Source organism: Ylistrum balloti, unplaced genomic scaffold (assembly GCF_031769215.1).
Source record: "Ylistrum balloti isolate Yb309-2 unplaced genomic scaffold, AGI_CSIRO_Ybal_v1 Utg371124, whole genome shotgun sequence".
In the NCBI taxonomy this organism is placed as follows: Eukaryota; Metazoa; Mollusca; class Bivalvia; order Pectinida; family Pectinidae; genus Ylistrum; species Ylistrum balloti.
The window spans coordinates 596,858-615,326 of record NW_026782617.1 but is presented as its reverse complement, the minus strand read 5'-3'; the positions used below and the strand labels follow the sequence as shown (position 1 = coordinate 615,326).

General features: G+C 36.2%; 1 protein-coding gene across 1 annotated transcript; it reads left to right on the top strand.

The window, feature by feature from the left end:
* The first annotated feature begins 14,827 nt into the window (after nt 1-14,827).
* LOC132560868 (uncharacterized) lies at nt 14,828-15,937 on the top strand. The gene has a single exon (XM_060225573.1). The coding sequence runs from the start codon at nt 14,828-14,830 to the stop codon at nt 15,935-15,937; it is 1,110 nt and encodes a 369-aa protein (XP_060081556.1).
* Nucleotides 15,938-18,469: the final 2,532 nt, after the last annotated feature.

Sequence of the window (18,469 nt, the reverse complement as noted above, 5' to 3'; positions counted from 1 at the left end):
GCAAGATACTGAGACTCTAGAAACGCGGTCTGAATCCCTCCAAGCTAACATACGCGATGTTAGTAGCCTTATATGGTGAGATACAGGAGAGATGTTGATAAACGGTGATTACATGCGGGTGTCTCCGTCACTCTCAATATTATAGTTAACTTCGCTTCAGTTGTATCACGCTAGCCACACCTGGCCTCAATATGTAATCTTGATGTTTATTATATTGGCATCAGTGCCGTCAAATAATGATGAGCATGTTGATGAAAGTATGTAAAAACCATACTTCATCGGTCAACGAAGCTTGCGACATCCTTGTACATCAGTTACAGCATTATTCCTTACTCCAAGACTTGCGTTTCAGATCAAGACGATATTGAACTATTTCAGGAATTAATTTGCCAGTTCATCGATAGTTGCAGCGATGAATATTATATAAAGGTAAGTCTGATTTTAATACTGCTGAAAACAAATAATAGGAACTTCTTTCATTCCAAAGATTTCCTGGAATATTTGGTGTTTTAACGTCATTTTGTTAGCCATGTTTACAGGGTAACTCAACATAGGGTCAAAGCGCTGCTTTTCTCTGCAGGGAGATGTTAGCTCTGGTTGCTGATCGTTAGGCCATTTAAATCTTAGTTTTTATTCATCTTCTTACTAACTTATTTAATTATCACTCTTGGATTTGGTGTTTACCAGTCACAAGAAAGGTTTGAGTTCATTCCCCCGAGACAAACTTAAAAATGGCACTATGTTCCCAGTTCTTGTTTTTCAGTTAAGGCATTCTATAATTATTCGTGAATTTTATACAATTTATCTTTTAATTCCTTAACTTGTATTTTTTTTACTTTGGGCTACAGCTTTCCTATTTGATTATTGAAAGTCTAAATGTAAGTGGATGTTATGTTTTGAAATGATGCATCATTATTTTATATAAAAATGTACTGGAAATTCCAGTTTGGGAGGGGTCCCCAAAAGTTATGGAGATAAGCTGTCCCCTTTCAATTAAGCTTATACTTATATACTTGTTTGATGTTAAGTCATCTCACAGATTTTCTTATCATGGTATGCAGTGGTTCAACTTTTCCAACATTTGTCTGTTTTGTGTCGTTGAACTCGCTGCATAAGTTAGAATTTTTCCCTTATTTCATGTCATACGTGCACACGGTATTTTGCATGAATTAAGTGCTTGGGTTTTATGGACATTGCCATTACGCACTTGCAGCTGAATTCAGTGGTGTCCATTTGCCGGAGTATGTGTTTTCATTCGATGCTAATTTGTGTAACGGATTTGAAGAACATGTAAAATGATGCTTCAATATCCTTCAGTTTCGTTTTATACATTATTTGGTCACATGAGACGAACCTAATCACGAAAATATACCTGTGTCTTTTTAAAGTATTTATCATAAAACTAAGATATCGATTGCAAAACTGATTCCATGCCAAGCTAATCTATTGTACACACCGTTCGCCGGGAACCTGCGGTCGGCGGGAATTAGTGGTCGCGGCATGGCACTAATTAGTGAAATTTGATTGTGATGACCAGTAATACATGTATGATTAATAGAATATTCCCCTACCTTGAGGGTGTGACAGAGAAATCTCCAACCCGAGGGATGATACTCTTGGTTGTCTAACCCGAGGATTGGAGATTTATCTGGACATCTTTCTTTGTTTTCTGCATACATTCTTGGTTTACTTTCCCTTATGTTATTGATGTTGACCCCTGTGCGCGATTTCGTCTGTCGTTCGTTGTACACTAAGTATTCCAAGCGTGTCTCATTGTCATATCACAGTTCATTCCCGAAAAGGCATAGCCACTGACGAGACTAGACCGATACCGATGCCTTCTGAGGTGTCTCTCGAACGACCCCATCATACCACGCAAGTAGCTTGGTTGATAGTTACTGCCATCTTTTTGCCTCACGCAGATGAAAAACTTTGACAAGTAAGTGTTAAGTTCAATAGGTGGTATCTCATGTATATCACGGGGTTCGTTCTGGGACTTGAGAAATTGTCGCAATAAATTTATGTTACACAGAGTTTTTTTTAAGTGTTTTTTTATTTTTTTGTTCTGATATGAAGTCTGATACGTCACTCTGATTTATAGAAACAAAACGAAAGTTATCACCGTTGTCGAGCATGACGGGTTGGGGAGGGGAGGCAACTCTTGTAGAGGACTGGAAGATGGAATTCTCGTCAAACGATGGATTAGGAGGGGGAGTAACAGTAACAGAAATGACAGACGTATATGAAGCAGTGGTAGATACATGTACATCGATAACATTGATTTCTTCCATATGTCCATCAAATTGGAAATTGGAACTCCTCATCGGGCATTCCCTTTACATGTTCATGCTTTTTGCTGCACTATCTATTTCGCCATTGTCATGTGAACTTTATACATTATATAAGTTCCTATAAGGCGAAAAGTGTCAATAATCTTGCCCTTCTTACCTTCAGATCCTATTCTGACAATGTCTCCTATTTCAAACATGGTTTTGAGCTATTGGTAAATTCATGCATGTGTATTTGTTAACATACATGTAGCAGACGACGGTTCACTTCCGGTGCACGCGCTATCTGTCATACTCTAGGGGTTGACAGAGAAATCATACCCTTGGCGTTGACAGAGAAATCTTGAACAAGTAAAACGGGTGACAAGACTGTGAATGATGGGAGAAATAATGAATGAACTACCAATTCACTTTCAACAAGATTTTACAAATTTACTCCTTTTTTTCGCCATAAAAATCGCCAAATTAAATATTTTATCACCAATTTAATTTTTTACTACAACATGCGACATTGGCGACCGCTGACGTGAACCATGGTCAATGCTGCCTAAGGATCTAGATTGCTGAAACGTGAGAAGTGACTTAGAAAGATTAAAAGTGATAGAAATAAATATCAAAATCCAGGTGCAGAGATTCACTTACCTGTAAATTACATATATTTCATAGTTTTCATTATTTACTATTTTATGACTTAATAGCACGGGGTGGTCGGTTACACCCGAGTAAGGGGTCACCTGTCCGAGCACGTTGGTTTTCTCCTGGTAGTCTGATTTCCTTCCAAAATAAGACCCCTTTTGCGCTTACATCCGGGGCAACAAGAAGGCCCTGATGAAGCTAAACGATGTCGACGTGACGGTAATAAATAACAAAGCTGCTCTAGGATATATAAAATTATTTATTGTGTATACTATCAGATTAATCAAAATTCAACCGCTCAATGAAATGACTCCAAATATTCTTCACCTCTTCAAAATATGCAGTTTACATCGATTGAAATATTTTTTTTTCATGATAGTCTTCCATTTTGTGTGTGTTACTTTTATAACGTGACATTCCTACGATTGACATATATTTTTATTGTAGGGTGTCGTTAATGAAGCGGAAAACACGAAAGGAATCCGAGTTCTCATTGCTAAAAATCACTATCGCAGAGGTGAAATTATGTTTCTCTTAATCTATACATATTAACGGGTGTTTTGTTATCAATCAGTTCATGCTTTCCGGATTTAGGTAAAGGGTAAATTTTACCTGGTGTTCCAATGACTTTTTTTTCTCTTTTAAAACATCTTCAATCGGTTGAACCTCATTTCAAATTAATTTTTTTTTTTTTTCATTTTGTTTTATCGATTTTTTACTCGTTCACCAGAGACCAAAGTCATGTTAACCTATTGCGATCACCTTTGTCCGGCATTGAACGTTAGTGCGTCGTAACTCATGCGTCCGTAAACTTTTAACATTTTCGACTTCTAAAAATCTCGTGCACCAATATCAATAAAATTCTGCGGAAACCGTCTCTGGTCTAAGATGAACCAAAATTATGATTAATATGGTCCTGAGGGTAGGTGCAAAGTGTGTTAAAAAGACTCATATTTCAAAAATCTTTCATATCTCAACACCAATATATGTTAGTTGTCAATACTTTGTTAGAAAATCGTCATATTAAGATTCGGCCATTGAATATATAATCAATTATGTTAACACGATAGTTTTGTGAAAGCAGTAACTTATTAAATCATTACGCTGCTTATCGAACAGCTTGGATGAAAGCCATCTCGAACCTGCAGCCTGTGCCGTGATCAATTGACAAACTTTGACTCCACCTTGTTATATATAATTATAATACCTATCTAATCTTACTATTCTTTAACACTATAATTTAAATGATGGTAATGCTTGCCTAACATTTCTGTTAAATAATTATTCAACTGAATCTATATTCTAAATTCTTTTCCTGGAATGCTATCATTATTATTTAATATCTTAAATTTTGATTGATGTGTCTGTGTACTTCTTTAAGTTGTATGAAGTGGGATTTCATAGCCTCTGCCTGTTGCCCAATTCCATTTGTCACCAACATCAAGACAATAAAATATTCTGAAATGAAAAAAGCTATCTCGACTGTTTTGATGTAGATAAAGATCAACGTAAGCTGCTGCTGTATCAGTGTCGTTAGTTTTCGAAATTGGTGGGTAAATTCGATGAATGTCCCTAAACTTCTGGTAATTTAAAGATAAACACTCCAGTATATTGCACAACGAAATATTTACACAGCCATTCACATATCAGATATCCCATTGTTTTGAATGATGTTTTACCACTGATTCGTTTAATCATATCCCATACCTTTTTGGTGGATGTATTGGAATTTAATTCGGACACATATGATATCCAAGTCAATTTTTTGTGTAAGCGTATAGCACGACGGGCTTTCGTCCGGATAATTTTATAGTTGTTTAAGCTATTGCTTCTGGTATTGGTTTTGAATTGCCTCAAAGCGGTTTCCCTCCCTATTGCCAATAGCTTTATCACAGTCTTCATTAATCCTATGCTTTTGTTATATTTTCTTTTGGACTTTGGTATACAATCTTTGGCTATCTCAAGAAGTTTGGTAGTAAAGGATTCTATCGGGTCTTCTAAGTTCAGGAAATCATTGGTGTTGAGAATTTTGTTATTGAGATGTTCAAATTTACTCCTATCTGCCTTATATAATTTCCAATGGGGTACATGATCGGTGTCTGTATCCACAAATCCTTAGAAATATTGGAAAGTGGTCGCCTCCACAGAGATCGTCATGCACCGTCCATTCAAAATCGAGTAACTAGGGTTATATTCTTGAGACAGTCAAGGAATTTCATCAATATTGGTAGCTACCTGGTACTCCATATCCTCCAGAGAGCCGAATTTGTTGAAGGTGTGAATAGGTCGTCAGACCCTTTTTCCTTCTATCTGAGGAAATGTGATTTTTCTGCTTTCGCTGATTTTTCACTTTTTGAGTGCTGGGATCAGGTTTTGATGGTGATGATGGTAGTTGCGATGACTGCCGAAGGCAGTCTGTGTGCCTGCCTCACAAGTCTACGTAGCCGCATCACGGGTCTCTACAGTCGTAATTCCAACCTTTGCACGACTGGCATAGGATGGACCCGACACAGGTATTTCAATAATCTTTCTTGCTTCGAGAAAAGTGATGTTGTTTGTGTATTGGATCCGAAGGATCTCTTTTTCCTTGCGCCAAGCAAAGCATTCTCTGGAATATGCTGGATGCCTTCCACGATAGTTTGCACAGTGAGCTCGATCATCACAAGCACGATCTGCCGACCCATCTTCGTGGCCCGCAACTCCACATTTCGCACAAACTTTCTGTTTTTACAGTTATCAGAATGATGACCAAACTTCTGGCAACCAAAGCATCGCAGTGGATTTGGGATGTAAACATCCACACCAACACTTTCAAAGTCAATCTTTACACGTTTTTGTAAAATTGTGGTGTTAAAAGTAAGAACGAAAGTGTTGGAGTCACGGATGCTGCCATTTCGCTTCACCCTGATCCGTTTAACATGGTTGCTCTTCTGTTGTTTTTCTTTGAAGTAACTGAGGATGTTCGCCAGACCGCAGCTTTTTAACACTCTTTGGAGTACTGCATGTTGATTGTTTTTTCTATAACAAATGTTGAGACGGATGACATTGGTTTACCCTCTTCCACTGATCGTATTAGGATGAACTGGTTGTAATCATGGTCATCTTCTAAGTCTGGTGTTGAAGGACAAGGTCGTTTATTTTGGTTTTTGCGCACATAGTTAGGTGTTTAGGTTTGCATTACCCGTGCTTCTCACCCAACTCGGAGCCAAACAAGGGGACACTACTAACGGTACGGATCTCCGGTACACGTGTGCCAAGGATACACTGGTAGTATACTCGAAAGAATTTAACTCTCTCGATTGACCCTTAAGCATCTGCCCTCTGGGATACAACTGTAAAATAAAAGCAACAAAAATAGATGGGTATACGGTTGAGTGAAATAAAAAGGAAAAAACTTTAAGACATAAAGATGACCCAGGGTTTTGCTTGATCAGCCGATTGATCATAGGGGACCACTGTATGTTTGATTTTTGTATTTGCCATGTTCAGCTGATGATATTAAGACCCCTGAGTCCTTGTGTTCGAAGTATATGAATCAAACTCTCTTATGTACGTAACCGACCTTTGACGTTATTATCCGAGGCAATGCATAATAAGATGTTCCGCGACTGGCTTACCCTCGACTTTGCGGGTAATGTCGAACACGTCATTTCTGATTCTCGTGTCAATAGTGTTTGACGTATTTTCAGCTATTCATTAATTTGTTTGGAAATTGTAATCCGGCAGCTTATTTTACCTTCAACACTGAAGGTTTCTTTCGTGAATGAATTGCCAGTATTCATGCGGCTTCATATTTTACATGGTCCACTGCCCTCGGTTTCTAGTACGTTTTTTATCGCTGCCTAAAATGTAGTTCGGTAGCGATTTTGGTCTTATGTGGGGCAACAAAGGGCCAAGTGATCGTTTCTGTGTTGTCTATTGTCTGTCAACGCTTACTTTATATTGCAGCTTTTCTTAAAGGACTGAGCGGATTTGATTAAACTTTGTCTGAAGCATGCTTGGATGAAGGGAATCAGTTTTCTAAAAAGAAACTTGAGTCTCGGCCCCCAAGAGAGACGGGGCTCATGAGGAAATGTCTTTCAATATCTTCAAAATCTATCTTATTCTTCAGGAATTCATGGATATTGTCCAATTGTGGTCTAAGGCATGCTTGGGTGAGGGGAAATCAGTTTTGTATATACTGTGGGTCTCGGCCAGATGGGCGCATCCCAACAGGGAAAATCTATCGATTTCTCGAAAATCTATCTCGTGTTTAGACTAACTGAGCATCAGGAAATAAACACAATCTTAACTGATAATTTGTCCTAGGGTAAGGTCCACCCCAGGACAGATTATATCTTTGAAGTCATTGAGATGCTTATCCCATAACTTAACAACATTGCTTGACATAAAGAGATAAATAATGATCTCTGCCCCCACTCCTAAGGAATTTGAAGCTGCATCTGTGGGGTGACATTTTTCTTCTAAAGAAAAGTAACGTTTTACATCATCAACTTAAATATCCAGACGAGCGATACAGATACTCTGGGCTTCTTGTTCACATATCTGATTATTTGATAGCGTTGTTAAGTTCAGAGTCAAGGAATAAAGAGACATCTATTTTGTTTTCTTTCCAGATTTTAAGATAGAACAAGATGAACTGACAACGTGAAACCTTCGTCCGCAAAAAAACATCTAAATCCTACATACTCAACGACAAGAAACCTTCGTCCTCTAAAACCCTGTACACAAAACCTGAGTGCTGAAAGACAAAGATTGTTCGTTCTCTAAGAGCCTGCATACAAACCTACGGACTCAAAGGCAACGAAACCTTCATACTCAAAGGACCTTAAGACTCGAAGAATCCTAATTACCCACTGACGGAAGCAAAAACCTTTCATACCAAAAGAGTCTTCATAGAAGTCCTGCGTCTTCAAAACATTTCATACAAAACCTACGTAATCGAAGACAAATTGAACCATCGTCCTCAAAGACCCTTAGGTGTAAAAGAGTCGACAAATAATCATTTATCCTTTAATAAGAACCTTCCAACATGAACATTTGGTATTAATGTAGTCCAAAACATTCATATCGAAAAGCATATTTCTTACGTTTTTCATACTTAGATTATTACAGAACTTGCTAGTAATTGTTTAAAAAGAAATTATGAAAGATATCAAAAATGAATAGCACAACTGCAGTTGTCGTGCATGATTCGGCAAACAATCTTATTCGTTTGCCAGGCAATTCATTTTTTATTGCTGCATTTTTTATTACAATACCTAATGTCTGTGCTTTGCTATCTTTGCAGAAGACGAAAGGAATTCCTAATCCGATAAAGCTACCAATTATGAACTTATTACTTAGTGGAATTCTAACAGGCATATGCTTTCTCGAACAATATATCTTAATGCGTCTTCTCCCTGTGGAAATGCACTTGTCGATTTGCTACTGTTCGATAACAATGACACTCTTAAGTGCATGTGCTTCATTTTCAATCGTCACTGGCATCGCGATTGACCGTTGTGTTTGTCTGTATTTTGAGTTCGCATACATCAAAATGTTAACAACTCAAACGGTTGTAATATCCCAGGTGTGCATATGGGGTTTCGCATTCTGTTTTGCTATTTCAATATTTATCGATATTTCATCTGATTTCTCGGTGTGTCTTTATCGTAATGTAGTTGGCGTAATTGGACAACGTGTACAGATTATTTATGGCATTCTCTTTCGAATCGTTTCTTTGATTTCCTACATATTAATCTATATAAAAATGCGAAAAACACAGAAAAGTAATAGAGTGAAAAAAGAACGAATTTTCAGAAATACTGTAAAACTGTTATTAATTGGATTAACATACCATTGCATGTACTTACCAATTTTCTGTCATCAGATATATTTGTTGTTTTTCCCAGATGAATTTGAGAACACACAGATCATATCAATTTTAGCATCATCTTTGACTGTTCTGAATATTTTTATCAACCCAATTATTTACGCCTGGAGATTCCCAGAATGTCGGTTGGAATTGAAAAAAATGTTATGCTTCTGGAACAAAGATATTATGCTCAAAGAAAATGAAAAGAAGAAAAGAATACTTGTATGTTTTTTAGATTCTGATTGCTACGAAAGGATACGGAACAATAGTTATCGACCTTCTATACATTTGAATTAATATTGAAATATAGTCTTTATCTCCTTCATTTAATGGCGGCGTTTGCATGTTCTAATAATTGTGATATCCAATTTTGGTCACTCCATTGCCTTTTTAATTTGTTTAGTCTTTAAAGCCCTCGAAACACAGATGTTCCATTTGGGCAATTGTGCAGGAAGATGCCAACAGATATGTACCATAGTAACAGTTCTGAATAACTTTCTGGAACTTTTAATTGATGCAAAATTGGAAGATGCCACAAAAGTGTTTGGCCTGTTTCATACGATATGGTGATCATATCCATTTACTGAAACCTATATATATTCGCGTGCTATTAACTTCCATGAGGTTGGTAAACAACATTTCATTCAAAAAAATAACGCCAAGCATTTTTGTTTTTGTTTTATTTTAGAAACGGAAGTTCCAGTTTGAGTACTGCTCAAAACAATTAATCGCGAACCTGTCTGATTTGGTGATCTTAACAGCAGCACACATTTGTAGGTTGCCAGTATTATTAAATCTGTGTATGTGTGTGTTGGCGTTCGTGTTCTCTCTTATTTATTTGTAAGTATATATTGACGACTATCAGGACTGTCATACAATATTTTTTGGTCCTAGTGATTGTATCTGCTCAAATTATAGGTTGCCTGAAAGACGTTGGTCTATATAATAGACTATGACGTAACATTTTAATCTTTTGTGTTAATATACCCATTTAAGATTTTTAGCATTTGTTTTTTACCTTTTGGTTTGGTTAAATTTTTTTTTTTTTGGATCGCTGTGTTTTTACCGATTGATGACCCTAATGACCTTTTATGTTTTGACTGGCCGTTAAGAATGCCATGATAATAATCTGTTCAGGTGAACCGCTAATTAAGTCCTACTGAATATAAGTATTAAAGGGTAATATCAACAATCTACCTTGCTTTGGAAATAGGTTCAAGCTTATCTTTAGAAAAAGCACGCTAGTTTTTCTCTTTTATAATTTTGTTTAGAATACAAAGCCATTATTCTACCTCGGAGTTGCAAGGATGTAAAACTAATAGCAATTATATGTTGACGTTATCGATAAACACACAAGAAATGACAGCATTATACACAATATTGTATAAACTGTTTATTGTATTGTATAAAGTTGCTTGGTACTCATTGTCGGCTTGCGTCTTTTGGTATAACATTACAGACCTGATATGTAACACGGAAGGATTTCAAAGAATTTGCTGATTTCATATAATACAGAACAAAAAACAGAAAATTTGGGAAACTTCTAAAGAAGATATAAAGACCAAACTATGGCAATAGGGGTTTTGTATAAGCGGTGGGTTTAGAGGTTAGCTAGGATCAAACCGTCAAACTATACTGATATTCCAAAGGCAATTGAACAAATCATGTCCAATTTGTTTGTTTCTAACACAAACTATAGTCAAATGTACTACTTTCCAAGAGGAAATGATAGGCCCCGGGATTCCACGAACAGTACTTGATTCTACTATCACTGGGTATTGAGAAGAAAAATAAAATATTTTTGAAATTGAGAACAAATTTGACTAATTTTGGTCCCGTCCATCAGACTCTGGGGGGGTCATCCAGGATCAATATATGCATACAATAAAACAGTTATCTCATACTTAAAAATCTAACCAAGATTGAAATATATGCGAGACCCTCCGGTCATGGAATTCGCAATTTTGGTTAAGAAAATTAACCCCCTTTCACCTGTTTAAAGTGTTTGATTCTTCAATATCTGGGTGTTAATAAAATGTTTGAAATAAAAGTCAAAATTTATCCCTTTTGGTCCTGCCTCTCATACCCCTAGGTGATGTGACCATATTATGCACAATATGGGTTCACCTTTGGACATGAAAAGTTTATGGAAATCGTTTCAGGGATTTTCCAGGTGTTGAAAATATGAATTGTTTACATGCACGATGCGGTTGTCACACCATATTTGTATCCCCGATAAAAGAATCTCGACACTTTTACCCCTTTATATATGTATCCGGGTACACTTTTTAGCACTTCATAAAAGTATCCCCTAAAAGCATTCCCCTCTCCAGATAACTTTTTATGGAATTTATTTACGACCATAGCAAATCTCTATATAGAGGCTTACAAACCATCACTATATAGCCGAAATAAATTGGCTTTGCAATACACAATTCAGCTAAAGTCAAATTCTATCAAAACCTGTTTTTTCAAATAATAAATTGCACTCCGTAAAACCTATCATGGGTGAATGGTGTCCATGCTATAGACAACCACCGAGACAATGTTGTCCTTGCCCGTCTTCGGATGGGCCATACATACCTTACACATACACATATGTTGCAAGGTGAAGATAATGATAAAGTTCTCGGTTATCTGAAAGATGTTTGTCTTTATTATAGAATATGGCTTACCATTTTAAACTTTTGTGATAATATAGCCTTTTATAAATGACCTTTTATGTGTTTAGAATGTAATAATAATGATAATAAAATTAGCTTTTGTCTTTTACCTTTTAGTTTGTTTGATGTTATTCTTTTGGATCGCTGTGTATTTCACCGGTTGATGGCCCTAATGACCTATTATGGGTTGACGGGCCGTTAAGACTGTAATAATAATTCTAATAAAAATAATAATGAAATTTCGATAAAGGTCGCGGCTGGTTTGTAAAATGAAGTATGAGGATGCAGCACCATCCATGTGTGAGAGAGAGAGAAGGACGGGGAAATCCTCCTTAATAGAGAGTGTATTCTCGGAAATTGATACTTCAAATAGTGCAGTTGCAGGTAAAATACACAGTCCTGTCGAGTGCCTAGACCAGGAATCGAACCTGTGCCTCGGGCGTGATAATCGACCGACTCTACATACCAAGCCAAAGAAGCCTTCTCCGTCAGCTTAGTGACAGAGACCGTATTTTACAATATCGTTGTCGACACGTCTTAAATAGATACAAGTCCGTTACAGTGATCGGTGCTTACGTATACCTTGATGACATATTTATGAACGGATACAAGAAACACACAAGTCTACAGCTTGGTTAATATTACCTTTGTGTGTTATTGATGTTTGAAACATGACCGATGATGAAATTTTATATACATTACATGGAAGTACCAGCTGGATTTTATAGATTATGGTGGACCACAGACTGACGTATATTTCATGTTTTCAGAGTAACTGGTAATCATTGATCAAGACCATTGCTTAATATATATCTAAAACATCTGTTTGCCAATACATCTCTCTTTTTTTGTACATTTTGGCATTTAAAAATATCCGTTTATGCGTAGCTTAATGTCCAACATTTCACGCTATAAACATTCAGTGATGAAAAGAATTAATCAAGGGGAACTTACAAGAGGTCGCCTCTTATGACGGTCGCCTCTTATGACAATACTTCGTGATGAGGTGAATACGCGATATCAGTTTTCAAAATATTAAGCTTGAATATATGAATGAAAAATTGAAGTTTTGATCGAATTCTTGTACAAATCAAACTAAATGAATAAACACCATGGAATCTACGCTTTCGCTAGATTGTGGTTGATACCAGTCAAAGTTTAAGGTTCGAAGGTCACATTTGACCAATTTGGAAAAATCAACATATAAATGATACGGATATACTGGAATCAGCCTGTCCCTCCGTCTGATTTCTTACCTTGAGACCATGCCAAGATACGCATGCAGTCATTTTCAGCAGAAACGTTGGTTACCATAGTAAACAAGTCACTATTCTCTTCTTTTTGTGTCACTCCAAATTGATCATTTTTATATAACATAGAGATATGAAACTCCTCAAGATTACCACAGATAACCGACTTTTTAATAGTAACTGTTAGGATAACGTTGAATGTACTCGTATGAAGCATGATATATTTAAAGAATTTTCGAACGTGGCGACCAGCGCCATATTGTATCACTTTTGACCGTTGTCTATGTGACTTTTAAGATAGAATCAGGACGTAGATACATCAAGTATCCACGAAAGTAAATGTTGAACGTTTATTTTGCGATATCTTTTTGATGTTGATGTTTTATAATTCATCATTTGTACAAAATCATTTTCTGAAAATACATAAATTCTTATATGTCCAATGTCTTGTTTGTTGTCAGAATGTCCGTTAACTTTATTGTCACAGAATACAAACTCCTCTTTAACTGAATATATGATTATAATTAGGATTTCATATATTGGTTCTATACTACAGAATCGGTTTCGATAAACATGTCCTCGAAAGAATGTAATAACCAAGATATGAACAATAAGGGCGGTTGTGGATGTGATCTATACTGCCTTTCGGGGCTTCAAGATCTGTTTTCTGTTCGTTAATCTATATAAGATTATTTCCAAATTTTAATAATTCGTATGAAATCCCAACATTGAGATGATAAAGTTTGACACCAAGCTTTGAAAAGTCGGTATTTTCATCATAAAGATTTCTTACATGGCCGCTGAATCACTCGCCTCATTGCCACCGTGATATATCTTTGATAAAATTCAATAATCAAAGTACGGAAGGGTCAGTATTTCCCGCGCTCATTACATTCCCTTTAAGAAGACAATAAATTCATGAGTGATTTTGAAAGAATCGTTAGGGTTAACACCCTGTGTATACGTATCTGTTTATTATAGCATATCAAAATATGTTCTATGAAAGGTGTTTTCAGAGCCGTTATTATGGATATATTTGTCGAAAGTGAGATATGGTCTGTTGTCTAGAAAATCTAGCAATAGATATACATGGGCTTTGAAGAATAGTTATTAATATGGTATTATTTTCCAAAACATCTGATTTATTTTGTTGTCATCGCAAAGGCAGAAGATCTGCGCTTAGAGGAATCTTGTCATTAACTCTAAAACCATCTTCATTAAAACCATACACAGAATGGTTATGATGATGGTCACCTGTTCACAATATCAAAATGCTATCAATGTTTAAAGTTGACAGACACGCTTTGTTATTTACGCAAAATTCTTAAATTTGGTATGACGAATATATCTTTCAGTACTGGTGTAAGAAATACAATAATTTCCACGCATGATTTCAATCAATGATCAACTCACCCAATAGAAACATCGGTTACATTTCACACGTACGTTTTATACGCGTCAATCGTTCAGTTAAACTCAAAAGAAATGATGGTTTGGCGAAGACAAGACGTCGTAAGTAAACAGTAAGATACAAACGCTGGCCAATTCTTTATTTGACTCTAATCTAATTACAAATTTATCTATAGCCGTGATAAGCTTGTGTCAATTGTACAATCGTTTTTAGCAATTTTATAAGCATCTTTCTAGTCCCTAATGTTACGAAGTTCGTGAACTTAGGGCATGGTGTATGATGTCATTATATATATATTCGTTCAGTTTTTATTTCTGTGTTTTCTTGTTTGTATTTTTAGCGTTTTACCTGCTAGTTTTTCTATTTTTTTACCTGTAATCATTTCTGTTTTTTTTTTACGTGTTAGTATTTCTGTTTTTTACCAGATAATGTTTCTTTGTTTTACCTGTTGGTATTTTCTTCCTTCATTTTCATATAGTAGTCTTTCTACTTCTATGATAACCGAATGCCTCGGTAATCATGCGTGCTTTTCCTTAGACAGGGAATTTTTGTTTGCCATTCATTTTAAGATGATTATTATTATTGAACAAAAAAGATATAGAACTAAATGAAATCTTCTTTCATTACCATTTTAGCGCCCCATTCTGCGGACATTGGTGGTTGTTCTAATATTCCTATTGCTTCTACTGGTGGTAGTCCAAAATTATCAAAGCAGACATTGGATGGTCTCCAACTCCAACGATGAAAATAATCGTGGGAGATTTATTAAAGATGCAGACCTCAGTTTGGAAGATGGTGCATTTAAATGTTTTCTTGAAGATTGTATGCAATCAACTGATTACAGTGACCAGGAAATCAAATACATCGTTTACGACTGTTCCGACGCTTGGGAAGGGGATTGCGGAGGCTGGTCAGATAGAATTGCTGGTATTCTGACCACCTTTATTATATCCATACTAGCAAAACGACGTTTTCTTATCAACTTTGACAAACCTTGCAGCCTTAATGAATATTTCATTCCAGCTTACTTTGACTGGCAATACGATCCTTCTATACTTTGGAATAAAACAAGTTCATATCACAAACTACGTAATAATAATTACAAACAAATAGAAAAATATATGTTTAGGAATGAAGATATAAATACCTTTTTCCATGACGATGTCATTTTTCTTCGTATGAACTGGGATTTTATAAAGGACTTCAGAACGAGACCAAATATTGGAAATGTTGTTCCATGGATCGCAAGATATCACCAAGCTGATATATACAAACATTTTGTAGATGTTTTCTTTAAACTTTCACCAAGCTCTCTTAATGCTTTAGATAAACAATATCGAGCAAACCGGATACGAAACAAACTAGCATGTGCCCATGTACGTTATGGGAATAACCCAAATATGCCACGAGACAACAAACGACCAGAACTGCCATTGGATGTTTTGTGGAGATATTTTGACAAATTAAACAAAGACGAGTATGACCTGTTTGTTGCTTCTGACACGGATAATGTAAAAGCTTTGGCACGGGAACGCTATCCTGCAAATATCATAGACACTCCTGGAAATATAACACATATTGACCAACCTCATCTAAACGATCAACGCGAAGGGTTTGTGAAACAATTACTCGATTTCTATACATTAGTCAGTTGTGATATACTCATTATTCCGTCTAGTGGATTTAGCATATTAGCTGCGTTTGTCCGTAACACAGACTCTGGACTGTATTGTTGGCGAGGACAGGACTTTCTGCCGTGTTCTAGGTACACTATCGGTGATATATTCCCCGTGGGTAAATATGGAATTAAACCAAAGACATATAGGAATTAGATTGATATATATTGGTTATAAGATGAAAAGAATGGAGCGCTGTGGCATTACTCTCTCTTTTAAGAATGCCGTTTTGTACATATATGTTCGAACTAACTAAGAAAAGATTTCTGATTTCACTTCGTTATAAGGAAGCCGTCATATTACGAAATATAAGATACCCCGTCCTCAATTAGATTGATGTTTGATTCTCGGTTTTACGCTATACATTATATATACGTTTCAAGTTGTTTAGGGCCAAAATAACATCGCAAAAAAGTAACGAGAAAAACCGTAAACTTAATTTGCAGACAAAATCCTGAACAATACAAAACTCATTCAGGTTTTTATTCTCTATTTCGCCTTACTAACAAAACTGATGTTTACACTTCTTGAAACATCAAGTCTGACGTGTAGAAAGCGACCACTGTATATGCTATTTTGTTTGCTCCATTTTTTTCATTTTGTAAATCGGGCTGTTCCGTCAGCACGTGTAACGTACAATGAATAACGATAAATATATCTTTAATTAGCGTTGATATAAAGAAAGAATTTTTTTAATGTACATGTTTAAATGCTTACTCGTGTGTAAAATAGATTTTCAGCTCATCTAGCCCGATGAACCATTTGAGCTTAAGATATACCGCGTGGTTGTAGGAAAAGAAAAACTTTGAATAAATGATGCATCTGATCCCCAAGAAATCTAGAAACCCAAAAAGGGGGAATTTAGCAGAGTCATTACAATTCTTCTGTAGGAATGGTTGAATTTCGTCCAAATTTAATCTGAAGCATTCTCTGGTGGATGGGGCTATATTTTGTATAAACGGTTGGTCTCGGCCCTCAAGGGCCAGAGGGTGACACCCAATAGGGCAAATTGAGCAAATTCTTTAAAATCCCTCTGTCGGAATGTTAGGATCCCGTGCCGAATTGACCTAAAACGTCCTGTGGTGAAGGAGAATCAATTTTGTGTAAACGAAGGTTGGCAAAAGACAGCCTCTTCTTCACTAGCCGCTCAACTCGATTTTTTCCTACAACGGAACCAAAATGGACATCTTTCAAACAAGCTGTATGATCAGTGAGATGATTTCGATTTCCCTATTAGTTGATTTTCAAGAGTTTGTTCCCATTTGCACGACTTTCGGGCAAGATATCTTTTATTGACGGAAAAACTCTTATTACATGGTTTCAAGAGATGCAGATTAATGAAAATTATTGGGAAGTTTTACGGTCGTCATAGTGATCTCATTGAGACATATTCTGTTCCTTTGTGCGATATAAAGCTGAAGGTGTTTGTTCTTGTTAGTTTGTCTATTGGCTCTCTTGTTGTATACCATTACTTATTTGGATTGACCAAGATTTATTTGGCGGGTGTCGTCCAAGAATTAGAAGACGCTTACCTCTCCGGAGGTCAGTCCAGGTAAGAAATGCCACGTTACCAAACTGGTGAAGACATACTGAGACTACTGAACAACGTCCTTAGGTGAAGGAGAATCAATTTTGATTCAAGATTGGGTCTCGGGGTTGCCACCTACTCTTCCCACCATTAAGGATATATTTTTTCGTCAAAAGATAGCATGTACCAACATGAGGACTGAACACCAACTTCTAGTGATTTCTACAAAGCAGTTGCCACCCATTAGAATATGTGTATTGACATAAACCAGAATGACAGGTTAGCATCCTAAGACTTCCTTCCAGAACTTGAGACTATTCGAGCTATTATCCCCCATTGCCAACAAAATAGACTGCACATTGTGATGCAATACTACGGCTACATACAATTTATACAGTCGCTCACAGGAGGGGAGCATTATTTGATCATGCCTACTTCAAGATTTGTTATGGGTACTTTACCAACACATAACAGTGATCATTTTATTCTCAACGTAGCAATGAGTGTGTCTGAACTACTAACAGGTTTTCCTCAAACATGAAAACAGTGAAAATAAATCATGCAGGTGTCATAATATTTGGCCAATATCCTTCATCAACCCAAACCTATTATGATTTTCCACACGGCTCCATATAGTCATATTTGCTGACATAAGTTCACCTGTCCTTGTCCCAGTTATGCCCCTCTATACTTACAATATATGAAATCACTTTTATCGCCCCATATGTGAAGTTTAGCAACCAGAATGTGGTGGGTATAAGTTAGGTCATAGGGACACTTGTAGATAACGACATGTAGTGAACGTAAAGTTTAAATTACCTGAAGCATTCTATTTTTGAATTGATAAGGCGCGACATAAATCTATGATGATCAGTGAAGCTTACTTTGTCCTGCTTGATCATCTACCTTCACTCTGTATTGAGAAAATGTAGAAATGGTTTAGTTATCATTATTAAATCACATGAAGAAATATACAGAAATTTGTAATATTTAGTTTCTTTATCATTACCTTTCATGTTATTTTTCATCTGGGTAAAAATCGCTATAAATAAGTTTGATATATTGAATTTCATCATTTCTATATACAGTGCTGATTTCCTTCAGGACATATATTATACAACAACTTCTACCCCTGAATCGTTGTACAATATGACAGTAAA